The sequence below is a fragment of the Poeciliopsis prolifica genome, unplaced genomic scaffold (genome assembly GCF_027474105.1).
Source record: "Poeciliopsis prolifica strain line A6 unplaced genomic scaffold, Auburn_PproV2 SCAFFOLD004, whole genome shotgun sequence".
Taxonomy (NCBI): domain Eukaryota; kingdom Metazoa; phylum Chordata; class Actinopteri; order Cyprinodontiformes; family Poeciliidae; genus Poeciliopsis; species Poeciliopsis prolifica.
This window is the reverse complement of record NW_026562379.1, coordinates 18,428,860-18,449,491: the sequence shown is the minus strand read 5'-3', so window position 1 is coordinate 18,449,491 and position 20,632 is coordinate 18,428,860. Positions and strand designations below refer to the sequence as shown.

General features: G+C 49.0%; 1 protein-coding gene across 3 annotated transcripts; it reads right to left on the bottom strand.

Moving 5' to 3' along the window:
* Positions 1–32: 32 nt before the first annotated feature.
* On the bottom strand, positions 33–20,163 carry LOC129359430 (diacylglycerol kinase delta-like). 3 transcript variants are annotated; one of them, XM_055029052.1, is made up of 31 exons: positions 19,878–20,163; positions 17,418–17,528; positions 17,244–17,324; positions 14,956–15,060; positions 14,749–14,881; positions 14,391–14,497; positions 14,136–14,261; positions 13,950–14,052; positions 13,704–13,866; positions 13,511–13,619; positions 13,058–13,197; positions 12,895–12,979; positions 12,685–12,779; positions 12,497–12,596; positions 11,643–11,943; positions 9,840–10,001; positions 9,632–9,760; positions 9,485–9,560; positions 9,303–9,413; positions 8,235–8,331; positions 8,054–8,161; positions 7,786–7,899; positions 7,357–7,491; positions 7,127–7,275; positions 6,942–7,047; positions 6,723–6,815; positions 6,193–6,312; positions 5,997–6,114; positions 5,750–5,880; positions 2,345–2,444; positions 33–2,257 (listed from the first exon to the last, which is right to left on the bottom strand). In XM_055029052.1, the coding sequence occupies exons 1-30, from the start codon at positions 20,013–20,015 to the stop codon at positions 2,355–2,357; spliced, it is 3,636 nt and encodes a 1,211-aa protein (XP_054885027.1). In that variant the 5' UTR covers positions 20,016–20,163; the 3' UTR covers positions 33–2,257; positions 2,345–2,354. The 3 variants fall into 3 exon arrangements, with proteins under 3 accessions (XP_054885027.1, XP_054885028.1, XP_054885030.1); XM_055029053.1 differs by lacking the exons at positions 17,244–17,324; positions 17,418–17,528; positions 19,878–20,163 and adding an exon at positions 16,457–16,551; XM_055029055.1 differs by lacking the exons at positions 17,244–17,324; positions 17,418–17,528; positions 19,878–20,163 and adding an exon at positions 16,461–16,532.
* Positions 20,164–20,632: the final 469 nt, after the last annotated feature.

The following is a 20,632-nucleotide window of genomic DNA, read 5'->3' as shown; positions in this document are numbered from 1 at the left end:
TGAACTAAAAGGAAAAGCGAAGCCGCAGCGTGTCAGAGGAAACAAAGTTTATCTTCCACAGGTTTCTGTGTATCTACAGTGACGGTCCAGCAGGGGGCGCTACCACCACAGTGCCACGGTTTATAAATTACACAATAAATACAGGCAGGATGAAACCGGCACTGCACCGCGTCCTGGAGCAAGGCACTGAGGAGGAGGAGGAGGCAGAGGACACATCTGGGTCAGGACGACTCTGAGTCTGGATCCAGAGGTGAAGACACATCTGGATTCAGAATCAGAAATAAATCTGGACATTTAATAAGAAATTCAGGGAGTGCGGCACAAACATCAAATAATCTGAAACATCTGGATCAATAATCTGAAACTTCTGTACCAAAACGACAAAATTCTGGGTCTAGAACGTGAAAACGTCGGATGGAGATTCGGAAACATCTGGATCAAGAATGTTGTAACATGAAACACCTGAAGAATCTGGATATCAGGATCCAGGATCCGAAACATCTGGCAGTGAAATCTGTGTAACAGGACTCAGAAACATCTGGATCCAGAGGTGGACAGAGCTCTGAAGTATTAGAACCCAGGACATGTGGATGTAAACCGGTGTGGATCTGGATCCAGATTCAGAATTTGAAGTATTTAAAACAGAACTCAAAAATATCTGGATCAAAACTCAGAAACATCTGGACCCAGACTGTAAAACAAATGGATCCAGATGTTAATCATCTGTAATCTGATCCAAACTCTGGGACAGTAGGATGCAGAAACAGAACAATCTGTCTCAGAACCTGGCAGATCCGATATGTCCAGGTCCAGAAAAACTCGGATGAAGATGTGGAAACCAGACTGGAACATCTGGACAATGAAAACATGGGAATCTGGATTGAGTCCAGACTCTGGAGAATCTGAATCGGTTCTGGAAAAGTCTGGGTCCAGATTAAAACTGGAACCAAACAAACATCTGGAGCCAAATATACAAACATCTGGAACAAGATTTGGAAAAATCCTAATCTAGAATCTGAACATATCAACAATAAAGATCAGTAGAAAAATAAACTGGAGAAAAAAAAGAAACAAACTGATCTGAGATCAGCCGGTTGACCTCCGACCGGTTGACCTCTGACCAGCCGGTTGACCTCCAACAGGTTGACCTTTAACCAACCAGTTGACCTTTGACCGGCCGCCGTGTCTTTAAGGCACCCGTCGATAAATGTTCAGGTAAACTCTGAATCGCTACCAGATTGATCAGAAGCTTCAGTCTGATTAGTCGCCCCCTGCTGGTGCGTTGCAGGCTCCCAGGGGGCGGGGCTTCCTGGAATTTGACCAATCAGATCCAGTGGAGCAGTTCTGAACTGTTCAGAACTCGGTCAGGGTTCTGCTTCAATCTGATAGGTCGTTGTAGTTTCAAAATAAAACATTTTGGACCCAAAACCGTCGATGAGGCTGAAATGTTGGATCGGGTTCTGACCGCGTTTCAGAACCACAGCTGGTGTGAATCCCATAAACCGGTTTAGTCCATCCAGAACCGCAGCCACAGCTTTTTGGTTCTGGTCCGGGTGTTTGGGACATTAAAGGTTTGATTTTCTTTAAAGGGTTCTGCTAGGTTCTGGTCCAAAACGGCAAACCCGAGGAAGTTCTGTTGTAAAAAAAAAAAAAAAAACAGGGCTCACCATATTCATCTCAAAGGTCAGTGGTTCGGTTCTGGCTCACTCTGACCCAGAATCCAGCTCACAGAGCTGCTGTCGGACCTTGCTGCCCTGGTTCTACCAGAACCCGGTCAAAGTTCTGATACAGTCCGAGAAGAATCTCACTATCAACAGAACTCAGAACCAGTCTGTGGTTCTATTTGGAGCAAAAGAGATCCGGTTCTGATCAGTACCTTAAGGTGTCATGATCCAAATGCACCGGTGCAACTGGACCCAACTGGACCCAGGGTCCAGTTGGTTCCGACTCATCAGAATCTGGTGTCGCCTCCAAGGAGAGGCCCGTTGAAATGTTCAGAGAGTCTGAGATGGTTCTGGTTCTGATCTGAACCCGTCTGATGGTTCTGGTTCAGATGCTTTGATTGGACCCATTTGTTCCGGTTGGAGAGGGAAGGCACTAACGGATCATTTGATTGGTTCTTTCTCCGGGTCAGAACCAGAAGGTTCCGGTGCTTCTAAGGGCCAGTTCTGGTTCTGGTCCCGGTTGGGTCCGGTGGTTTCTGGCTGGACGGGGCGGAGAAAGGCAGCAGAGGTAGGAGGACTGTGGACAGCGGTTCCTAAACAACACAAGAACCCAGTTACACCGAAGCAGGACTAGAACCGTGGCCAAGGACATCGGGTCCGAACGGACATTCAGAACCGACCTGCGGGCGGCTAGGCCTCGCTGGCGCTGCTGCTCCTCGTCAGCTCTTTGACGCCCTGCAGGATCCGCTTCATATGTCCAACCTTGGTCACCCCGAGGTCCTGGAGATGGACAGCAGGGACGGACTGAGACCCAACGGACTTTCAGAACCGGGACATGTCCGACATCCAACATCCATCCAACATCCGACCAACATCCGACCAACATCCATCCAACATCCATCCAACATCCATCCAAACATCCATCCAACATCCATCCAAACATCCAACCAACATCCAACGAACATCCAACCAACATCCATCCAACATCCATCCAACATCCAACCAACATCCAACCAACATCCGACCAACATCCATCCAACATCCATCCAAACATCCAACCAACATCCAACCAACATCCATCCAACATCCATCCAAACATCCAACCAACATCCAACCAACATCCAACGAACATCCAACCAACATCCATCCAACATCCATCCAACATCCATCCAACATCCATCCAAACATCCAACCAACATCCAACGAACATCCAACCAACATCCATCCAACATCCGACCAACATCCAACCAACATCCAACGAACATCCAACCAACATCCATCCAACATCCATCCAACATCCATCCAACATCCATCCAACATCCAACCAACATCCAACCAACATCCATCCAACATCCGACCAACATCCATCCAACATCCATCCAAACATCCAACCAACATCCAACGAACATCCAACCAACATCCATCCAACATCCAACCAACATCCATCCAACATCCAACCAACATCCAACCAACATCCATCCAACATCCATCCAACATCCAACCAAACATCCAACCAACATCAAACCAACATCCGACCAACATCCATCCAACATCCAACCAAACATCCAACCAACATCAAACCAAACATCCGACCAACATCCAAACAACATCCATCCAACATCCAACCAACATCCAAGCAACATCCAAGCAACATCCATCCAACATCCAACCAACATCCGACCAACATCCATCCAACATCCATCCAAACATCCATCCAACATCCATCCAAACATCCATCCAAACATCCAACCAACATCCATCCAACATCCAACCAAACATCCAACCAACATCCAACCAAACATCCGACCAACATCCAAACAACATCCATCCAACATCCAACCAACATCCAACCAACATCCAAGCAACATCCATCCAACATCCAACCAACATCCATCCAACATCCAACCAACATCCAACCAACATCCATCCAACATCCAACCAACATCCATCCAACATCCAACCAACATCCATCCAACATCCAACCAAACATCCAACCAACATCAAACCAACATCCGACCAACATCCATCCAAACATCCAACCAACATCCAACCAACATCCATCCAACATCCAACCAACATCCAACCAACATCCATCCAACATCCAACCAACATCCAACCAACATCCAACCAACATCCATCCAACATCCAACCAACATCCATCCAAACATCCAACCAACATCAAACCAACATCCAACCAACATCCATCCAACATTCAACCAACATCCAACCAAACATCCAACCAACATCCAACCAACATCCATCCAACATCCATCCAACATCCAACCAACATCCAACCAACATCCATCCAACATCCAACCAACATCCAACCAACATCCAACCAAACATCCAAACAACATCCAAACAACATCCATCCAACATCCAACCAACATCCAACCAACATCCATCCAAACATCCAACCAACATCAAACCAACATCCGACCAACATCCATCCAAACATCCATCCAACATCCAACCAAACATCCGACCAACATCCAAACAACATCCATCCAACATCCAACCAACATCCAACCAAACATCCAACCAACATCCAACCAAACATCCAACCAACATCCAAACAACATCCATCCAACATCCAACCAACATCCAACCAACATCCAAGCAACATCCATCCAACATCCAACCAACATCCAACCAACATCCATCCAACATCCAACCAACATCCAACCAACATCCATCCAACATCCAACCAACATCCAACCAACATCCAACCAACATCCAACCAAACATCCAACCAACATCCAACCAACATCCATCCAACATCCATCCAACATCCAACCAACATCCAACCAACATCCATCCAACATCCAACCAACATCCAACCAAACATCCAAACAACATCCATCCAACATCCAACCAACATCCATCCAACATCCAACCAAACATCCAACCAACATCAAACCAACATCCGACCAACATCCATCCAAACATCCAACCAAACATCCAACCAACATCCAAGCAACATCCATCCAACATCCAACCAACATCCAACCAACATCCAACCAAACATCCAAACAACATCCAAACAACATCCATCCAACATCCAACCAACATCCAACCAACATCCATCCAAACATCCAACCAACATCAAACCAACATCCGACCAACATCCATCCAAACATCCATCCAACATCCAACCAAACATCCGACCAACATCCAAACAACATCCATCCAACATCCAACCAACATCCAACCAAACATCCAACCAACATCCAACCAAACATCCAACCAACATCCAAACAACATCCATCCAACATCCAACCAACATCCAACCAACATCCAAGCAACATCCATCCAACATCCAACCAACATCCAACCAACATCCATCCAACATCCAACCAACATCCAACCAACATCCATCCAACATCCAACCAACATCCATCCAACATCCAACCAACATCCAACCAAACATCCAACCAACATCAAACCAACATCCGACCAACATCCATCCAAACATCCAACCAACATCCAACCAACATCCATCCAACATCCAACCAACATCCAACCAACATCCATCCAACATCCAACCAACATCCATCCAACATCCAACCAACATCCATCCAAACATCCAACCAACATCAAACCAACATCCAACCAACATCCAACCAACATCCATCCAACATCCAACCAACATCCAACCAACATCCATCCAACATCCAACCAACATCCATCCAACATCCAACCAACATCCAACCAACATCCAACCAACATCCAACCAACATCCATCCAACATCCATCCAACATCCAACCAACATCCAACCAACATCCATCCAACATCCAACCAACATCCAACCAAACATCCAAACAACATCCATCCAACATCCAACCAACATCCAACCAACATCCATCCAACATCCAACCAAACATCCAACCAACATCAAACCAACATCCGACCAACATCCATCCAAACATCCAACCAAACATCCAACCAACATCCAACCAACATCCATCCAACATCCAACCAACATCCAACCAACATCCATCCAAACATTGAATCCTAAATCTAGCTCTAGATTGTTTGTCCTCTCTCTCTGAGTGTCTCTCCGTCTCTCTCTGAGTGTCCTCACCTTCAGGTCTCTCCTCTCCAGGTGGATCAGCTCGGCTCCTCTGACATCGTGTCCAGTAAATATGTCCTTATACTCAGACAGACACAGGAAGTCCAGCCAGGCACCAACCTCCTCGGTTCCCCACTGGTGAACTAAGACCCAGAAAGTGGTTCAGACAGACAGGAAGACGCAAACAGAGACAAAGACACCTTGCTGTGGTTCTGTGGTACCGGGCCCTATGGACAGACTGGACGGGTTCTGAGCTCACCTGGCAGGGACAGGGTGGCACACATCTCTTTGTTCTTATTATTTTTGTCCTTCTTGAACTTTGAGACGAGACGAAATTTCCCACTTTGACTCCGTTTGGAAAAGTCCGCCAGAGGACCCTGGACAGAGACAGACCCGAATCCTGAGTCGGCCCAAACCGACACAGAACCCGGTTCTGCAGAACGGAGGCGGTTTACCTCCTGGTCAGACAGGTCGATGACGGGACACAGCCAGGGGACATCCGACAGCCGGCGGAGCTCCTGGGCCACAGAACCCAAAGCTGCGTTCAGCTGGTCCTGCTGAGGCGGGTCCAACTGCTGCACAGACACAGAACCACAGTCAGAACAACAGAACCACGGTCAGAACAACAGAACCACGGTCAGAACAACAGAACCACAGTCAGAACCCGGAGCTACAATCAGAGTCAAAGCCTAGTTTAGAACCAAAACCAGGTCATCAGAACAAAGAACTGGGTGATAGTAATTCAATGTCAGCCGGGTCATAGAGGGAACCGGACCGCTGAAGTCCAAACATCCCGTCCAAATGTCTGTTCATGGTCCAGACATGAATGTCTAAAGTTGCGTCCAACACCCAAGTATTTGTCCAAACCTTCCAACAGTCAAAAAACCTGGACAGCAGGGTCCGGTTCTCCCCAAGATCCGGCAGACCTTATTTCAGTTCTGGCAGTCCAGAACCAGAACAGAACCACGTGATAGGAATCGGTTACCATGGACATCTTCCCGGCCAGCAGCAGTTCTGTCTCGCTGAGCAGAGCTTTGACGTCGCTGACCATGTGGACCACAGAGCTGCAGCTGAGAGCCTGAAACACACAGAAGGTTCTGATCAGTCCAGCAGAACTCCAGCAGAACTCCAGCAGAACTCCAGTGGGACGGGAGCGATGTTCCGGTCCAGCCGGCGGACGTCTCCGGAGTGGCGGAGGACGCACCTCGGGGCTCTTGGCGTAGACCACGTCCATGGCCTTGGAGCTGGCGTTGACGGCGTGGGCCAGCTCCTGCTCCATGCTGTGGTGGAACTGGGCCACTTCCCGGATACTGGAACCAGCAGAGACGGCGTCAGTGTCCGGACCGACGCAGGAGGACATGGAGGACGTGGAGGACATGGAGGACGTACCTGTGGATGAGGGCTCCGGCAGCCTGACCGAACTCGCTGACCAGCAGCGCCTCGTCCTCAGAGACCGTCTCCGGCTGCGGCGGCAGGGACGGCTGAGGAAACTCACACTTCTGCTTGTCCTCCCAGGACTTCAGGGTGCTCTCAAACGCCTGCAGGACACAGAGACGCTCTGACAAACCAGCCGGGCCTGGACCAGAACCAGGGCGCAGACGACCAGCAGTGGGACTCACCCGGTCTCTGGTCAGGGTCTGGGTCCGGTTCTTATGGATGATCTTAATGTAGCCGGGAGGCTGGATCCAGGCCTCCCCGTCCACCTGGACCGGGACGCCCTCGTCCCCCAGGACGGTGATCTTCACTGTCCGACACTGAGGAGCGGAGACACCGTGAGAAACAGGACAGGAGGGCAGTTGGACCGACAGGAGGGCAGTTGGACAGAGAGCAGGGCAGTTGGACAGACAGCAGGGCAGTTGGACAGATAGGAGGACAGTTGGAGAGATAGGAGGGCAGTTGGACAGATAGGAGGGCAGTTGGACAGAGAGCAGGGCAGTTGGACAGACAGCAGGGCAGTTGGACAGACAGGAGGACAGTTGGACAGACAGGAGGACAGTTGGACAGACAGCAGGGCAGTTGGACAGACAGCAGGGCAGTTGGACCGGTACCTGGGCGATGCGGTGGTGCTGCAGGTTGATGACCCTTGACACGGCCATCTGCATGCTGCCGAACACGGCGACCACCTCCAGGATCTTGTCGTCGAAAGACGGCGCCGTGAAGGTCTGAGGGACAAACGGACACCGGGGCTTCACTGGTCAGCCAGTCACTGGTCTCCTCCAGCTCCAGTTCTCCCAGTTTGCTGTCATAGCCAGTGAAACCCAGAGAACCGGAGCAGGGAGCCGTACCAGACACGTATCAGATGGACAGAGTTCTTACATCGTCCTCCTTGGTCCCGCCCCAGAAGTTGGTTCCCCCGGCGTAGCTGGGGATGTTGAGCACAGCGATGCCCTGCAGACTGGGCAGGGGGATCGGCCGCCCGTCACACTGCAGCACAAACAGACCACACACTGAGTGACGCGCCGCGCGCCGCAGGAATCACCGCGGCGCCGGTTCTGACCTCCAGCAGGACTCGCTGCTCCAGGTTCTTGTAGGTTCTGTGCAGCAGCTCTTTGGTTCCCAACACGCCGTACCACATCAGGTTCTTTGTACGACTCCTGATGAGACACAATCAGATATGAAGAAAATATCATGGGAAATAATTCAGTTTCAAACCGCGGAGCTTCAGCAGAATGAATTAAAACGGTTTCGTCTGACTGAAGGTCAAACAGAAGGTCAAATGACATTAAAATAACAACTAACTTTATTTTAGACATGAAGTTTTGAGTTGATGTGACATCCTGGTCATGTTTTGCTTGCTGTAGCATCTTTTGCTAATGTTAGCGCTGTGTGCTAGCTGTTAGCTCCTTCAGGACAGAACCATAATGTGTGTTTTCAATAATATTACATAAACAGTTTGGCTTTTTTTGCATTTCTTTTGTTTTGAGGAACATGATCCAAATGCAATGGTGGTGATAGCATTAGCTAACGCGCTCACTATGCTAACTATGTTGAAGCCTTATTTCCAGTCATATTGTGGCAACATTTGGATCCAATATGTGAGACTGGATAGATAAGTCTACCTCTGTTGACAACAAAAACTTTATTTCGTTCCCAAAAACTCAGATCATTTAAGATACGTTCATTTCAAATTTGAAAGATTTACGTTCCAGAATCAGCCTCATTTCTTTCCATTTTCCTTCTGATCTCAGTTGTTTGGGTTAATAACCAGGCACCTCGACTTAATTCACCTGTAGCTTTAGCATCCTTGAACTTGGACTACAAATTGACCCGGGAAATAAAATGGCAGCTTCGTAAAATTTGTTAGCCGAAAGCCAAATACTGACATTAATTTTCAGAACACAATAAATCTGAACAGACCCAAAAATATGACCCAAGTATAATATAAAGATCCCTACGCAGCACAGGTAGAGACTAAATTCAACTTTCCTAAACTTCTAGACTTCAGTAGAAGGCTCCAATAGTGGACTTTAAATAACTTGTCTCCTTTAAACACAACAATTGTTTTTAGGCAATGAAGGAATTAAAAAGGTTTGTTTTTATATCCATATTCATGAAGACGTTGTACCTGCACTTCTCTGGATGCTCGTCTCTCTTGTTGTTGAAGTCTAGCGTGATCTTGGCGTCGAGTCCGATGCCAAAGTAGTTGTTCATGACGCACTTCTCCGTGTAGCAGTCCCTGAAACAGAAACACGGCTGTTACACGCGTGATCAGCCTGAAGGTAAAGGTGCGCGCGGTCGGGGCCTCACATGTTGTCGGCGTCGCAGCTGAACGGGTCGGCGTTGACCAGGAGCCGACTGATGACCGAGCTGCTGGTCAAAGTGCCTGAAACAGACACAAAGTTCCAGAACCTCACAGGATCCCATCCAGGTGAAGCAGGTGGGAGAGCATCTTACCTGGATACAAGATCTTTGTGTTCAGCATAGGCATGTTGTCTCTACTTCCTGTATGGACAGGAAGTGAAGCGGAGCTCCCCGGTAACAGGCCGCCTTTCTGGATCAGTTTCTCACAAGGTGTCTTGCTGACTGAGAACAGAACCAGAACCAGGATGAGCTTCTGCTTGTCCAGAACGAGCCTCACCTGTCCTCAGCTACCCGTCCTCACGTCTGCGGCTGCTGCGCTGTTTGGAACTGAAAGACGACTGCAGGGACGTCTTGTCCTCATCCACGTCTTCCTCCTCCTCTTCTTCAACCAGACCCACCTGCTGCTCAGAACGACCCACAGAGAAGACATGCTGCTGGGTCTGAGCGTTCTGTTCGTCCACAGCTGCAACAAAAACAGGCACACAATCAGTCACACCTGGAGACAGACAGTCACACCTGGAGACACACAGTCACACCTGGAGACACACAGTCACACCTGGAGACACACAGCCACACCTGGAGACACACAGCCACACCTGGAGACACACAGCCACACCTGGAGACACACAGTCACACCTGGAGACACACAGCCACACCTGGAGACACACAGTCACACCTGGAGACACACAGCCACACCTGGAGACACACAGTCACACCTGGAGACACACAGCCACACCTGGAGACACACAGTCACACCTGGAGACACACAGTCACACCTGGAGACACACAGCCACACCTGGAGACACACAGCCACACCTGGAGACACACAGCCACACCTGGAGACACACAGTCACACCTGGAGACACACAGCCACACCTGGAGACACACAGTCACACCTGGAGACACACAGCCACACCTGGAGACACACAGTCACACCTGGAGACACACAGCCACACCTGGAGACACAAAGTCACACCTGGAGACACAAAGTAACACCTTGAGACACATAGCCACACCTGGAGACACAAAGTCACACCTGGAGACACAAAGTAACACCTTGAGACACATAGCCACACCTGGGGACACACAGTCACACCTGGAGACACACAGCCACACCTGAAGACACAAAGTCACACCTTGAGACACACAGCCACACCTGGGGACACACAGTCACACCTGGAGACACACAGCCACACCTGGAGACACAAAGTCACACTTTGTGACACACAGTCACACCTGGAGACACACAGTCACACCTTGAGACACACAGTCACACCTGGAGACACACAGTCACACCTGGAGACACACAGTCACACCTGGAGACACACAGCCACACCTGGAGACACACAGCCACACCTGGAGACACACAGTCACACCTGGAGACACACAGCCACACCTGGAGACACACAGTCACACCTGGAGACACAGCCACACCTGGAGACACACAGTCACACCTGGAGACACACAGCCCACCTGGAGACACACAGTCACACCTGGAGACACACAGTCACACCTGGAGACACACAGCCACACCTGGAGACACACAGCCACACCTGGAGACACACAGCCACACCTGGAGACACACAGTCACACCTGGAGACACACAGCCACACCTGGAGACACACAGTCACACCTGGAGACACACAGCCACACCTGGAGACACACAGTCACACCTGGAGACACACAGCCACACCTGGAGACACAAAGTCACACCTGGAGACACAAAGTAACACCTTGAGACACATAGCCACACCTGGAGACACAAAGTCACACCTGGAGACACAAAGTAACACCTTGAGACACATAGCCACACCTGGGGACACACAGTCACACCTGGAGACACACAGCCACACCTGAAGACACAAAGTCACACCTTGAGACACACAGCCACACCTGGGGACACACAGTCACACCTGGAGACACACAGCCATACCTGGAGACACAAAGTCACACTTTGTGACACACAGTCACACCTGGAGACACACAGTCACACCTTGAGACACACAGACACACCTGGAGACACACAGTCACACCTGGAGACACACAGTCACACCTGGAGACACAAAGTCACACCTGGAGACACACCAGACACCATGTCACCCACCTTTCTCCGTGTGCTCAATAATTTGTCGGATCGCCTTTTTCAGACTGTTGGCTCTCAACATCAGCTGCTCCCGAGGTTTAAAAATGGCGGCCGCTGCTGAAGGTGGCGGTGTGGCCCGAGGCGAACAGGGAGGATGAGGAGTAGGAGCAGGATGAAGGAGAGGAGCCAGACTGACCACCTCCAGCTCCTCCTGTTCCTCAGCGATGGTCGGCGGAGGAGGCTGGGGGAGCACCGTCAAGGCCTGCGACTCCTCGTTCAGAGTCTTCAGCAGCGAGTCGAGCTTCTCCTTCAGAACGCCGCACTGCAGCACAAACATGACAGCCTAAATGCCAGAACCGAGACAGAACCCAACTGAAGCCCCGTCACCAGAGGAGTGGATTAGACCGGTGCTTCCAGTCCACCCTGCCCACACTGGTGTCCATTTGCAGATTCTAAGAGGTTCCACCACCTCAGGGCGGTACGAGCCCGACAAGAAATCTGATGCCTGCAGACGGCAGTTATTGATTGGTCCATCTCAAAATGAGTCCACAGCAGTTGGAGAGACGAGCAGCAGGAAATTGATGATTCCTGGAACTTCAAGGTTAAATTTTGAAATCAATTATGGCAGAAAAGCACATCCTGCCACTGGATGGGGCAACCCAAAATGAACAAACCGAGATGTTGAGAAATTTCAGAGAAACTGCCTGAACAAAGGTACATTTGGCCAAATGGCATCATCAGAGGTTGACGATGTCCATGTCCACTTACTGAGGAATAAACTGCCAATGGAGACAAACTAAACTTGTCTGGAACCAAACCAAACATTACCAGCTTCAATAAGACTCGACAGTGAAAAAGGGGCTTTAGACCCGTACCTTCTTGGCCATGGCCTCAGACTCCTCCAAATTCTCTGTATTCTTCTCATAAGCTTTACCAACACGAGCCACAAAGTCCTTGACGGTCTCACAGAGAACTCTGGGTCCAAACACACAAACGCAGCCGGTTACAGAACTGCTTTGATCCGATGGTTGTTATGAGAACTGCAGCGGAGAGAAGACCCTACTTGGCTGAGGAGATGACGACTGAGTGCTGGTCTGAGGTCAGGATCTTCGTCAGGTGAGCAGCTACAGAATCCTCATAGGTCAGAATCTGCTGCACCTGAATGAGAGGATCAGCTGTTCAGAAAACCTTCAGGACGCATCAGCTCCGTTCTGTAAGAGGTGATTCTAACGCTGCAGGACTGAGAGGAGATCAGGAAGTGATGTCACATTACCTCCGAGTCATCGCTGCAGTCCTCCGTGACGGTGGAGGCAGAGTGTTGCCGTGGAAACTTTGTCTCGTAGACCATGATGCTCCACCTGAAGAATAAGGAGGGCAAGAAGCGTTAATGGTTCCCCTGGCATGCAGGACACCCTGTGTGACATCACAGCCCTCACCTGTCCAGCATCTTGGTGCTGGCTCGCTCCAGTTTCTCCAGAATCTGAGGCAGCTGTGTGTCGTCATCACAGGCTGAGCCCCAGCCCAGAACCCGAGCCAGGTCGTTCCCGGTTCCGAGCGGAAGAACACCCATCTGACACTGAAGCAGGAAAACCTCCTTAGAGTCGCTACCTGAAAACCTTTTCACCCTAAAGACTCACTCAGGCGTACTTGGACTCAAAACAGAAGTCTGCCGGACGGAAAGGTAAATGTTTATGACTGCGCAGTCAGTCAGTGTCTGCTCAGCAGGAAACAATGTTTGTATGCGGCACTGAGATGATAAGGTGGACAATAGACACAACCAGTTAGGTTTACAGTGCATGTGGGTGGAAACGGGTCGATTCACCCAACGTTCTCAATCCATGTGGATTTCTCACGAGACATTTTGACAGTCTCAACCTCACATTTGGCACCTGTTTGTGCAGCGTCAGAGCGTCGATCTCAGACAGAACCCAGCCAACGCTGCCATCTCCTCCACAAACCAGGATCCTGAAGGTGTCGAACTTCTGGAACAGCCGCAGCCTGTCAGAGAAACAGGTTTATCGTTTCCTGACACATTTACCTCAACAGACAAGCTGTTAGAGAGAGAGACAGAGAGCGTCTCACCCCAGGTGAGGTCCTCCGTTCATCAGGTCAAACACCTGCGCCGGGTTCAGCAGCTGTTTGAACCGTCGCAGGAACTTCACGCCCTGATTGTCTCCACTTTTAGAGTTGACAAAAACCAGCAGAGGACTGGTGCAGGACGGAGGACATGACGCCTTCCAGAAACCTGGAGACAGACAACCAGACGTTTCAGTTTTATTCATGCAGTAACTACATTACACCACTGGAGGGCGGCGGCGCATTCCTCACCGTCAGAGTCGATGCTGTTGAGCGCCGTTGGAGGAATGACGGACACTTTGCACTGGCCCAGAGGACACTTAGACGACAGCTGCTCCTTACAGCCTGAATGCACCTGCAGACAAAGCACACCTGAAGCTCAGTGCATCTAACGGCAGCTCACCTGATCAGGTGTGTGTGTAGCTGTGTGTGTCTAACCATGGCTTTACACCAGAGACACCTCCAGTCCTGTAGCCGGAGGACGCTGCCGCATGTCTTATCGCAGACGCTACACTTAGCGGAGACAGGAAGGTTCCCCTCCAACCACTGATGAGGCATCGACACCTGGAGGACAGCAGGTGAGAGAGGACAGCAGGTGAGAGAGGACAGCAGGTGAGAGAGGACAGCAGGTGAGGGGACGGGCATTGACGACATGCATCAGAGGAATCAGGTGTGTGTCTCTTGGTGTCTCACCCCGTCTTCGTCCTCAATGATGTCCTTCCCGATTGAAGCCAGAGTTGTCCACTTACAGTTGTTTGTGGCTCGGACCGCGCAACGTTTATGAGCCTTAAACTTACACACTGCAGCGCGCGCACACACACACACACACACACACACACACACACACACACACACACACACACACACACACACACACACACACACACACACACACACACACAGTTAGAGTGCATCAGCTGCTTTTAGTGGTGTGAATTTGTGTGTTTATCATTTTGCATTTATTGCATTGTTGTGTTTAGTGTGTTGCTGTATCCAGGTGTGTGTAGCTGTGTGTGTGTTGTGTGTGTGTAATGTAGCTGTGTGTCCGTACCTTCACAGGACAGGCCATGGGACGTGACCCCTGACAGCGCCTCCCTGCACACGTTGCAGTACGTGGGTCTGGCGTGGGAACAGGCGTACCAGTTGTGCATCCCACTGAAGTGGTCCATGCTGTACTGGGTGGACTGGGAGACAGAGACGCGGTGAGCAGCACAAACTGGGATGCAGCTGCAGCCTGCTGGGAGGAAGCCGGTCTGACCTCATAGTTCTGTCTGTTCTGGACGCTGCGCAGCGCCGCCATCCACTCCTCCATCTCCTTCCTGTTGTCAGCGCACAGAATGAGGCGTCTGCACGGAGTGATCACCTGCAGGAGGAAAACCCGTTACGACTGTCAGGTCAAGCCTCACTGACCTCACCAGTTAATTATTAACTCTGTCAATCGGAGCTTTTAAAAGCTTGTTGTGAAACTGTTATGAATCCTGTTTTGGTTTTTCATGCCGTCTGTCCTGGAAGCTGGAAACAGTAAATTTGTTGTTGTTCCTGTTTTCAGGAAGCAGCTTTAACAGCTTCCAGAAACCCTGACCCACATGACTGGAGGTGGATGTGGACCGGCTCCACAGAACCTTCAGAACCACTCTGACCTTCTGCCATCAGAACATCTCAGACTGTCCACAGAACCTGCATGAATCCAGCCTCTGTTCGGACAAACTGGCAGCTTCATTTTGATTATTCCTGGAATTGAGTCGGCAGGAATGTGTGTGTGACGCAGACGTCCACTTCCTGTCAACAATGAAGCCTCTGTTCCCACGGCCGCAGAAATAGACCCAGTAAAAGGAGAATCTGCTGATCCGGCTGCCTGAGGAGAGCCGCTCCTCCAGGATCTCCCTCACTGCTTCCAAACCCCGTTCAGCCGCTCATTCAGCCGGACTGGAGACCAGTTCGGTTCTGGTCCATTAGGTGGGATCTCTGGCGTTGATGTGACCAGACATCGGCTCCGGCTTTGAGTCCGAAAGCAGAACATTTTCCCAACAATTCCAGGACTATTTCAGTGCTGAACACGGACAGACTGCTGAGTAATGCTGTCAGAACCAGAGGCCGGTTCTGGCCCAAAGCCCGGGCTGAAGCTGGACCTTCGCCTCCATCGTCACTAACCGAGTTCCCCTGACCACAGAACTGAGCAAAATGGAATTACAAAAACTGGAATTTGATGGGAAATCTGCAATTCTGAAAAAGGTTTAAGCAGCAGAACGAAGCGGCCAGAAGAACTTTAATTGAGTCGGCAGGAATATCAGCAGACATTTCTAATGAAAACGCAGCTGCAGAGGTTCTGGTTCTGATCCGACACCCCAGACATCGACCCAAACCTTCTAATGCTCTCTGAGGAACCCAGAGTCTCAGTTCAGGAACCGTCCAACCCGACCGACCCGTTTGGATAAAGAAGCTTCCAAATGGGTCAAATGTTCTCCAAACAGCTGGGATGAGAATCCTGAACATAACGAGTCAGAGAACCCAGTCAGAGTCCAGAGAACCCAGTCAGAGTCCAGAGAACCCAGTCAGAGTCACGTTGGGTGTCAGTGGACCCACATCAGGAGAGAACAGTTGGCTCTGATTGTTATCAGCTCTGACTTGGATCAGGAGAATCGGACCCATCCGAGCTTTAAAACCCATCATCTTCATCATCATCATCGTGAACCAGAACAGAGAAACAAGCTGAACAAACGGATCAGATCAGAACCTGCCGGACCAATCAGCCATCTTACCGACCCAAAGTTCTCCTGAGCGTCCGGAACCGGATCCCTTCTGAGACTCGCTGCTCTTTGATCCTCCTGCTGTTTTTCCTTTCACTTGCCCCTCCCACCCTAAAAACAGCTCATGCCCACTTCCTGTCTGACGTCACACACACACACACACACACACACACACACACACACACACACACACACACACACACACACACACACACACACACACACACACACACACACACAGCTTACGAGAACATGCACCCTGCAGGCTATAAATACACTCCACCACATGATCAGTCATACAAACACACACTCCGCCTAACCCTGTGGCTAACCATCTGCAGCCTCACTAACAGGAAGTGACATCACTTCAAGCAAAAATACACACGTAGAAGATATCTGTTTATCTTTCTCTACTATCTGTTTTATTTTGTTTTAAATAAATTTATTGGGAAAAAAATAAAGAATGTGAGAAGAGGAAATGGAAATACTACAGTCTTCCCCTTTCAAAATAAGAGCATGAATATAAACATCCATTAACTTGAAGACTTTTTAACAGTCGAGAACCAAAAATATCAAACTTTATTTAACTGAAAGTTTACAAAACAGTCAAGTAAATTAGTGATTTAAAATTCATCTGGAAAAAGAGTTTAGGGGAAACTAAATGTGCCAAATCTTTTTAAATGTAGCTAAAAACACTAAGCAATAAACAAACGTTAGCTCTGCTTAGTGGGAGTTTACCCAGCAACCTTTCCACTGCTGGGACTACTTTTAGCGGTGGAAGGATTGCGTTTGGACTCACTGTGAAGCTGTTGTTGACGTTCTTGGTGCTGGACTCGGCCACGCTGGCGTCGGTCAGGTCCACCTCGTCAAAGATGATGGACTGCAGAGAGACGCGGCACTTCTTATCGGCCCCAACCAATCAGCTGATCAAACTCAGGCTCCGCCCACTCTTCCTCCCAACCTGACCACTCACCTTGCTGGTCTGTGCGTAGTACAGAGTCCTTCCTCGGAGCTTGAAGTATCGTCTCTTCCAACGCTGGAAGGAGTTTGTCTGTTTCAGGAGCGTTCCTTCCTTCAGGACGGTCTGTAAGAGAGGGGGCGGAGCATCATCATCATCATCATCACTTTCAGCAGCTTTCCTCCTTAGAGAGCAGAATCCTTACATCAACAAAAACCTGTAAACCTTCACAGAGCAGTTAGCTGTGAGCGGTGGCTGGACCAAGAACGGTAGGAAGGGAGGGAGGAAAGAAGGTAGGGAAGGAAGGAAGGGAGGGAAGGAAGAAGGCAGGGAAGGAGGAAATGAAGGAGGAAGGGAGGGAGTAAGGTAGAGAGTGAAGGAGGAAAGTAGGGAAGGAAGGAAGGGAGGGAGGGAAGAAAGAAGAGAAGGAAGGAAGGTCCCTACCTTTCTTCCTTCTCTTCATTCTTCCCTCCCTCCCTACCTTCCTTCCTTCTCTTCATTCTTCCCTCCCTCCCTTCCTTCCCCCCCTTACTCCCTCCCTTCCTTCCTGAGTGAGGGAGGAAAGTAGAGAAGGAAGGAAGGAAGGAAGGAAGGAAGGAAAGGAGGGAGGGAAGAAGGAAGGAAGGAACTCACCTGGAGTCTGGCTTAAACAGTTTTAAGAGGTAAACAAGGTTCCCTGCTGGGGTCAAAGGTCAGATCGCTTTGATCATGTGAACATTTAGGAGAGGTGCTGATAAAACCGCCGAGCCGTTCATGAGCCATTCCCACAATGCGCATTCTCCATGCTGCCTTCAGGGGCCGCAGGAACTCGCAACTTCACAGAGCAATCCGCAGATAATCAACTGTTTCCAGCTGCAGAAAGTTGCATTCATATGACCCGTTTGTTTATTTTTTACATTAACCTGTAATTTATGTTACATTGTCACAACATAAAGTTTAAGAAAAACTTTAATTTACCGCGAAAACTAAAGATAGTTGATTTTATATAGTTTTCTGTAACTGTTTCAGAACGTTTTGTATTTTTCCATTTTCAGCGCATCCATCACATTTATCAGTGAGGATCAGAACATGTCGCCTCTTTCAGCAGAACCGAACCCGAATACATCTGTTCCAACAGCTGGATCAATACCCGGGCTGTGGAGGCTCCCAGCCCGCCTTCCCACTCACTCAGCCCGGGTGGGCAGCCTGGACGACCCCGAGGCCTCGGTCGGTCAACCAGGCCTCCGTTTTCCTGAGCGGAACCATATTCTCTCTAGTCACTGTTTCTCGGGAATCATTTTAAAGTCCTCGTTAAATATTGGTATGTAAACGCTATAGGTTGATAAAATTAAACTGAACCAGAAACAGAGTTATTTATTTACTCCTGTGAAATAATTTACACGTGGAGGCGTTGGACAACAACAGGTTCTGATCCAAATATTTTGGTCTTCTGCTGGAAAGGAGAACACCCGGACCGTATTCCACCTAAAATCCGTCTCGTTTAAACTTGAATCTCTACACAAGCTTCAATAACATTAACGTAATTTAATGTTATTGAAATCAGTTACAGTGAAACACCTTTAGTCTAATTCGGCACCATTAAAGCTCACAAGCATCCCGAGGTTCCGTTAGCTTCCCACAGGAATAAATCGAAACACAAGTTACAGGCCCTCGGATCACATTGTGATTAATCTCCAAAATAAATAAATAAATAAAAAAAAGAATAAAAATAAAAGAGGCGAGAGGCTAAACCAGGCTTTAATTCGGCATCATTAGTTCCGCAACCCAGTTCCGTTATCTTCCGGAAATGAGAAATGGTCGCGAGCTCCACTTAAAATCTTTAGCAAAAAACAGTTAGCAAATGTTTAAAACATAACCAGGTTCAAACTCGGATCTTAAAGCGGTAAGATAACGGAAATATACACTCTCTTTAATACGGCTTCATAAAAACTCAAATATCAGCTGAGATTCTGGATAACTGTTTAGGTAAAAAAAAACAATCCAACCAATCTCCAGTTGAGGCTTCATTCATTGAAAATTTAAATTATTATTTGAAATCGGACTCTGGATATAACTGGATGTAAGCGACAAAAATGACCATCCTCTTTAATTCGGCGTCCATTAAAATGATCCAAAAGCCCAGGTTCTGGTTCTGGTTCCAGTGGTAGTGCGGCCGCATACTCGGAGCAGCGGAGGAGGGCAGTAGGTGTCAAATGTTTCGGTAGCAGAGATATTTATAAACTCAGAGACGGTCTGCTCTGCGACGGAGCAGAGAGCAGTCCTTATGCTGCCACAGAGTCGGCATGTTCATTTTTTAAAACTTTACAAAGCAACTTTTCAGGGCTGTTAGTATAAAAGTACCAGTTTTTCTACGGGGGTCTGGCGCCCCAATGTTCCATCGGCCAGAGCGGAGCAGCCCGGGGCTTTGCGGGGCCCACCCAGCTGAATGACCACTGATACCCCGCTATAAACCCCCCAGCTGTGACCCTTTCATACCTTGCTGCGGATTTGACCGGACGTCGACACTTTCCGGATGAGTTTCTGCGGGGATCCGGGCTCCTGCTCGGGCTCGCTGTCCGAGGACTCGTCCGGGCACCGGGCCGCAGTGGACTCCGGTCCCCCTGCCTCCGCCATCCTGTCATCATCAGGCCCCCGATGAGAAGCAGAAAAGCAGCTCCCCCTCGCGGCGAACAGTGGGCAGCACAGCGGCGAGGCTGAGAGCGGTGCATACTGCCCCCTGCTGGCGAATCTTTAACATTACTAGAATACAGTAAGCAATTTTGCACAGTGTTAAAAAAAATCATATTTTACTATTTGACATAAAATCCGACCAAGACTTTCAAGTTTTAGGCCCGGTAGGATGGTCAATTGATTCATGTTGCTAATTTAATGAATAATTATCTGAAGATACTTCAAACTGAGATATGTTCACACATTACATAAATATTTGGAAGAATTACCTTTTAAATGTATGAGAATAGAAGTTTTAGAAATTCTTCCACAAGCTTTTGACAAGAATTTGATGGCGTTTAGTCCAATTCCATCTGACAGTCCTGGTGTAGTCTGTCATTCAGACCAAACACTTTAAGTTTAGCTTATTTACACCAAAGAAATGCCTCCAAAATGTAATCTGTCCTTTTTGAGTGCATTTGCAAACTGTAATCTGCTTTTTTATGTTGTCTTAGGAGTAATGGCTTATTCCTTTCTAAGTGGCTTTGCATTGATACGTTAAAAAATTTGTACCAAAACAT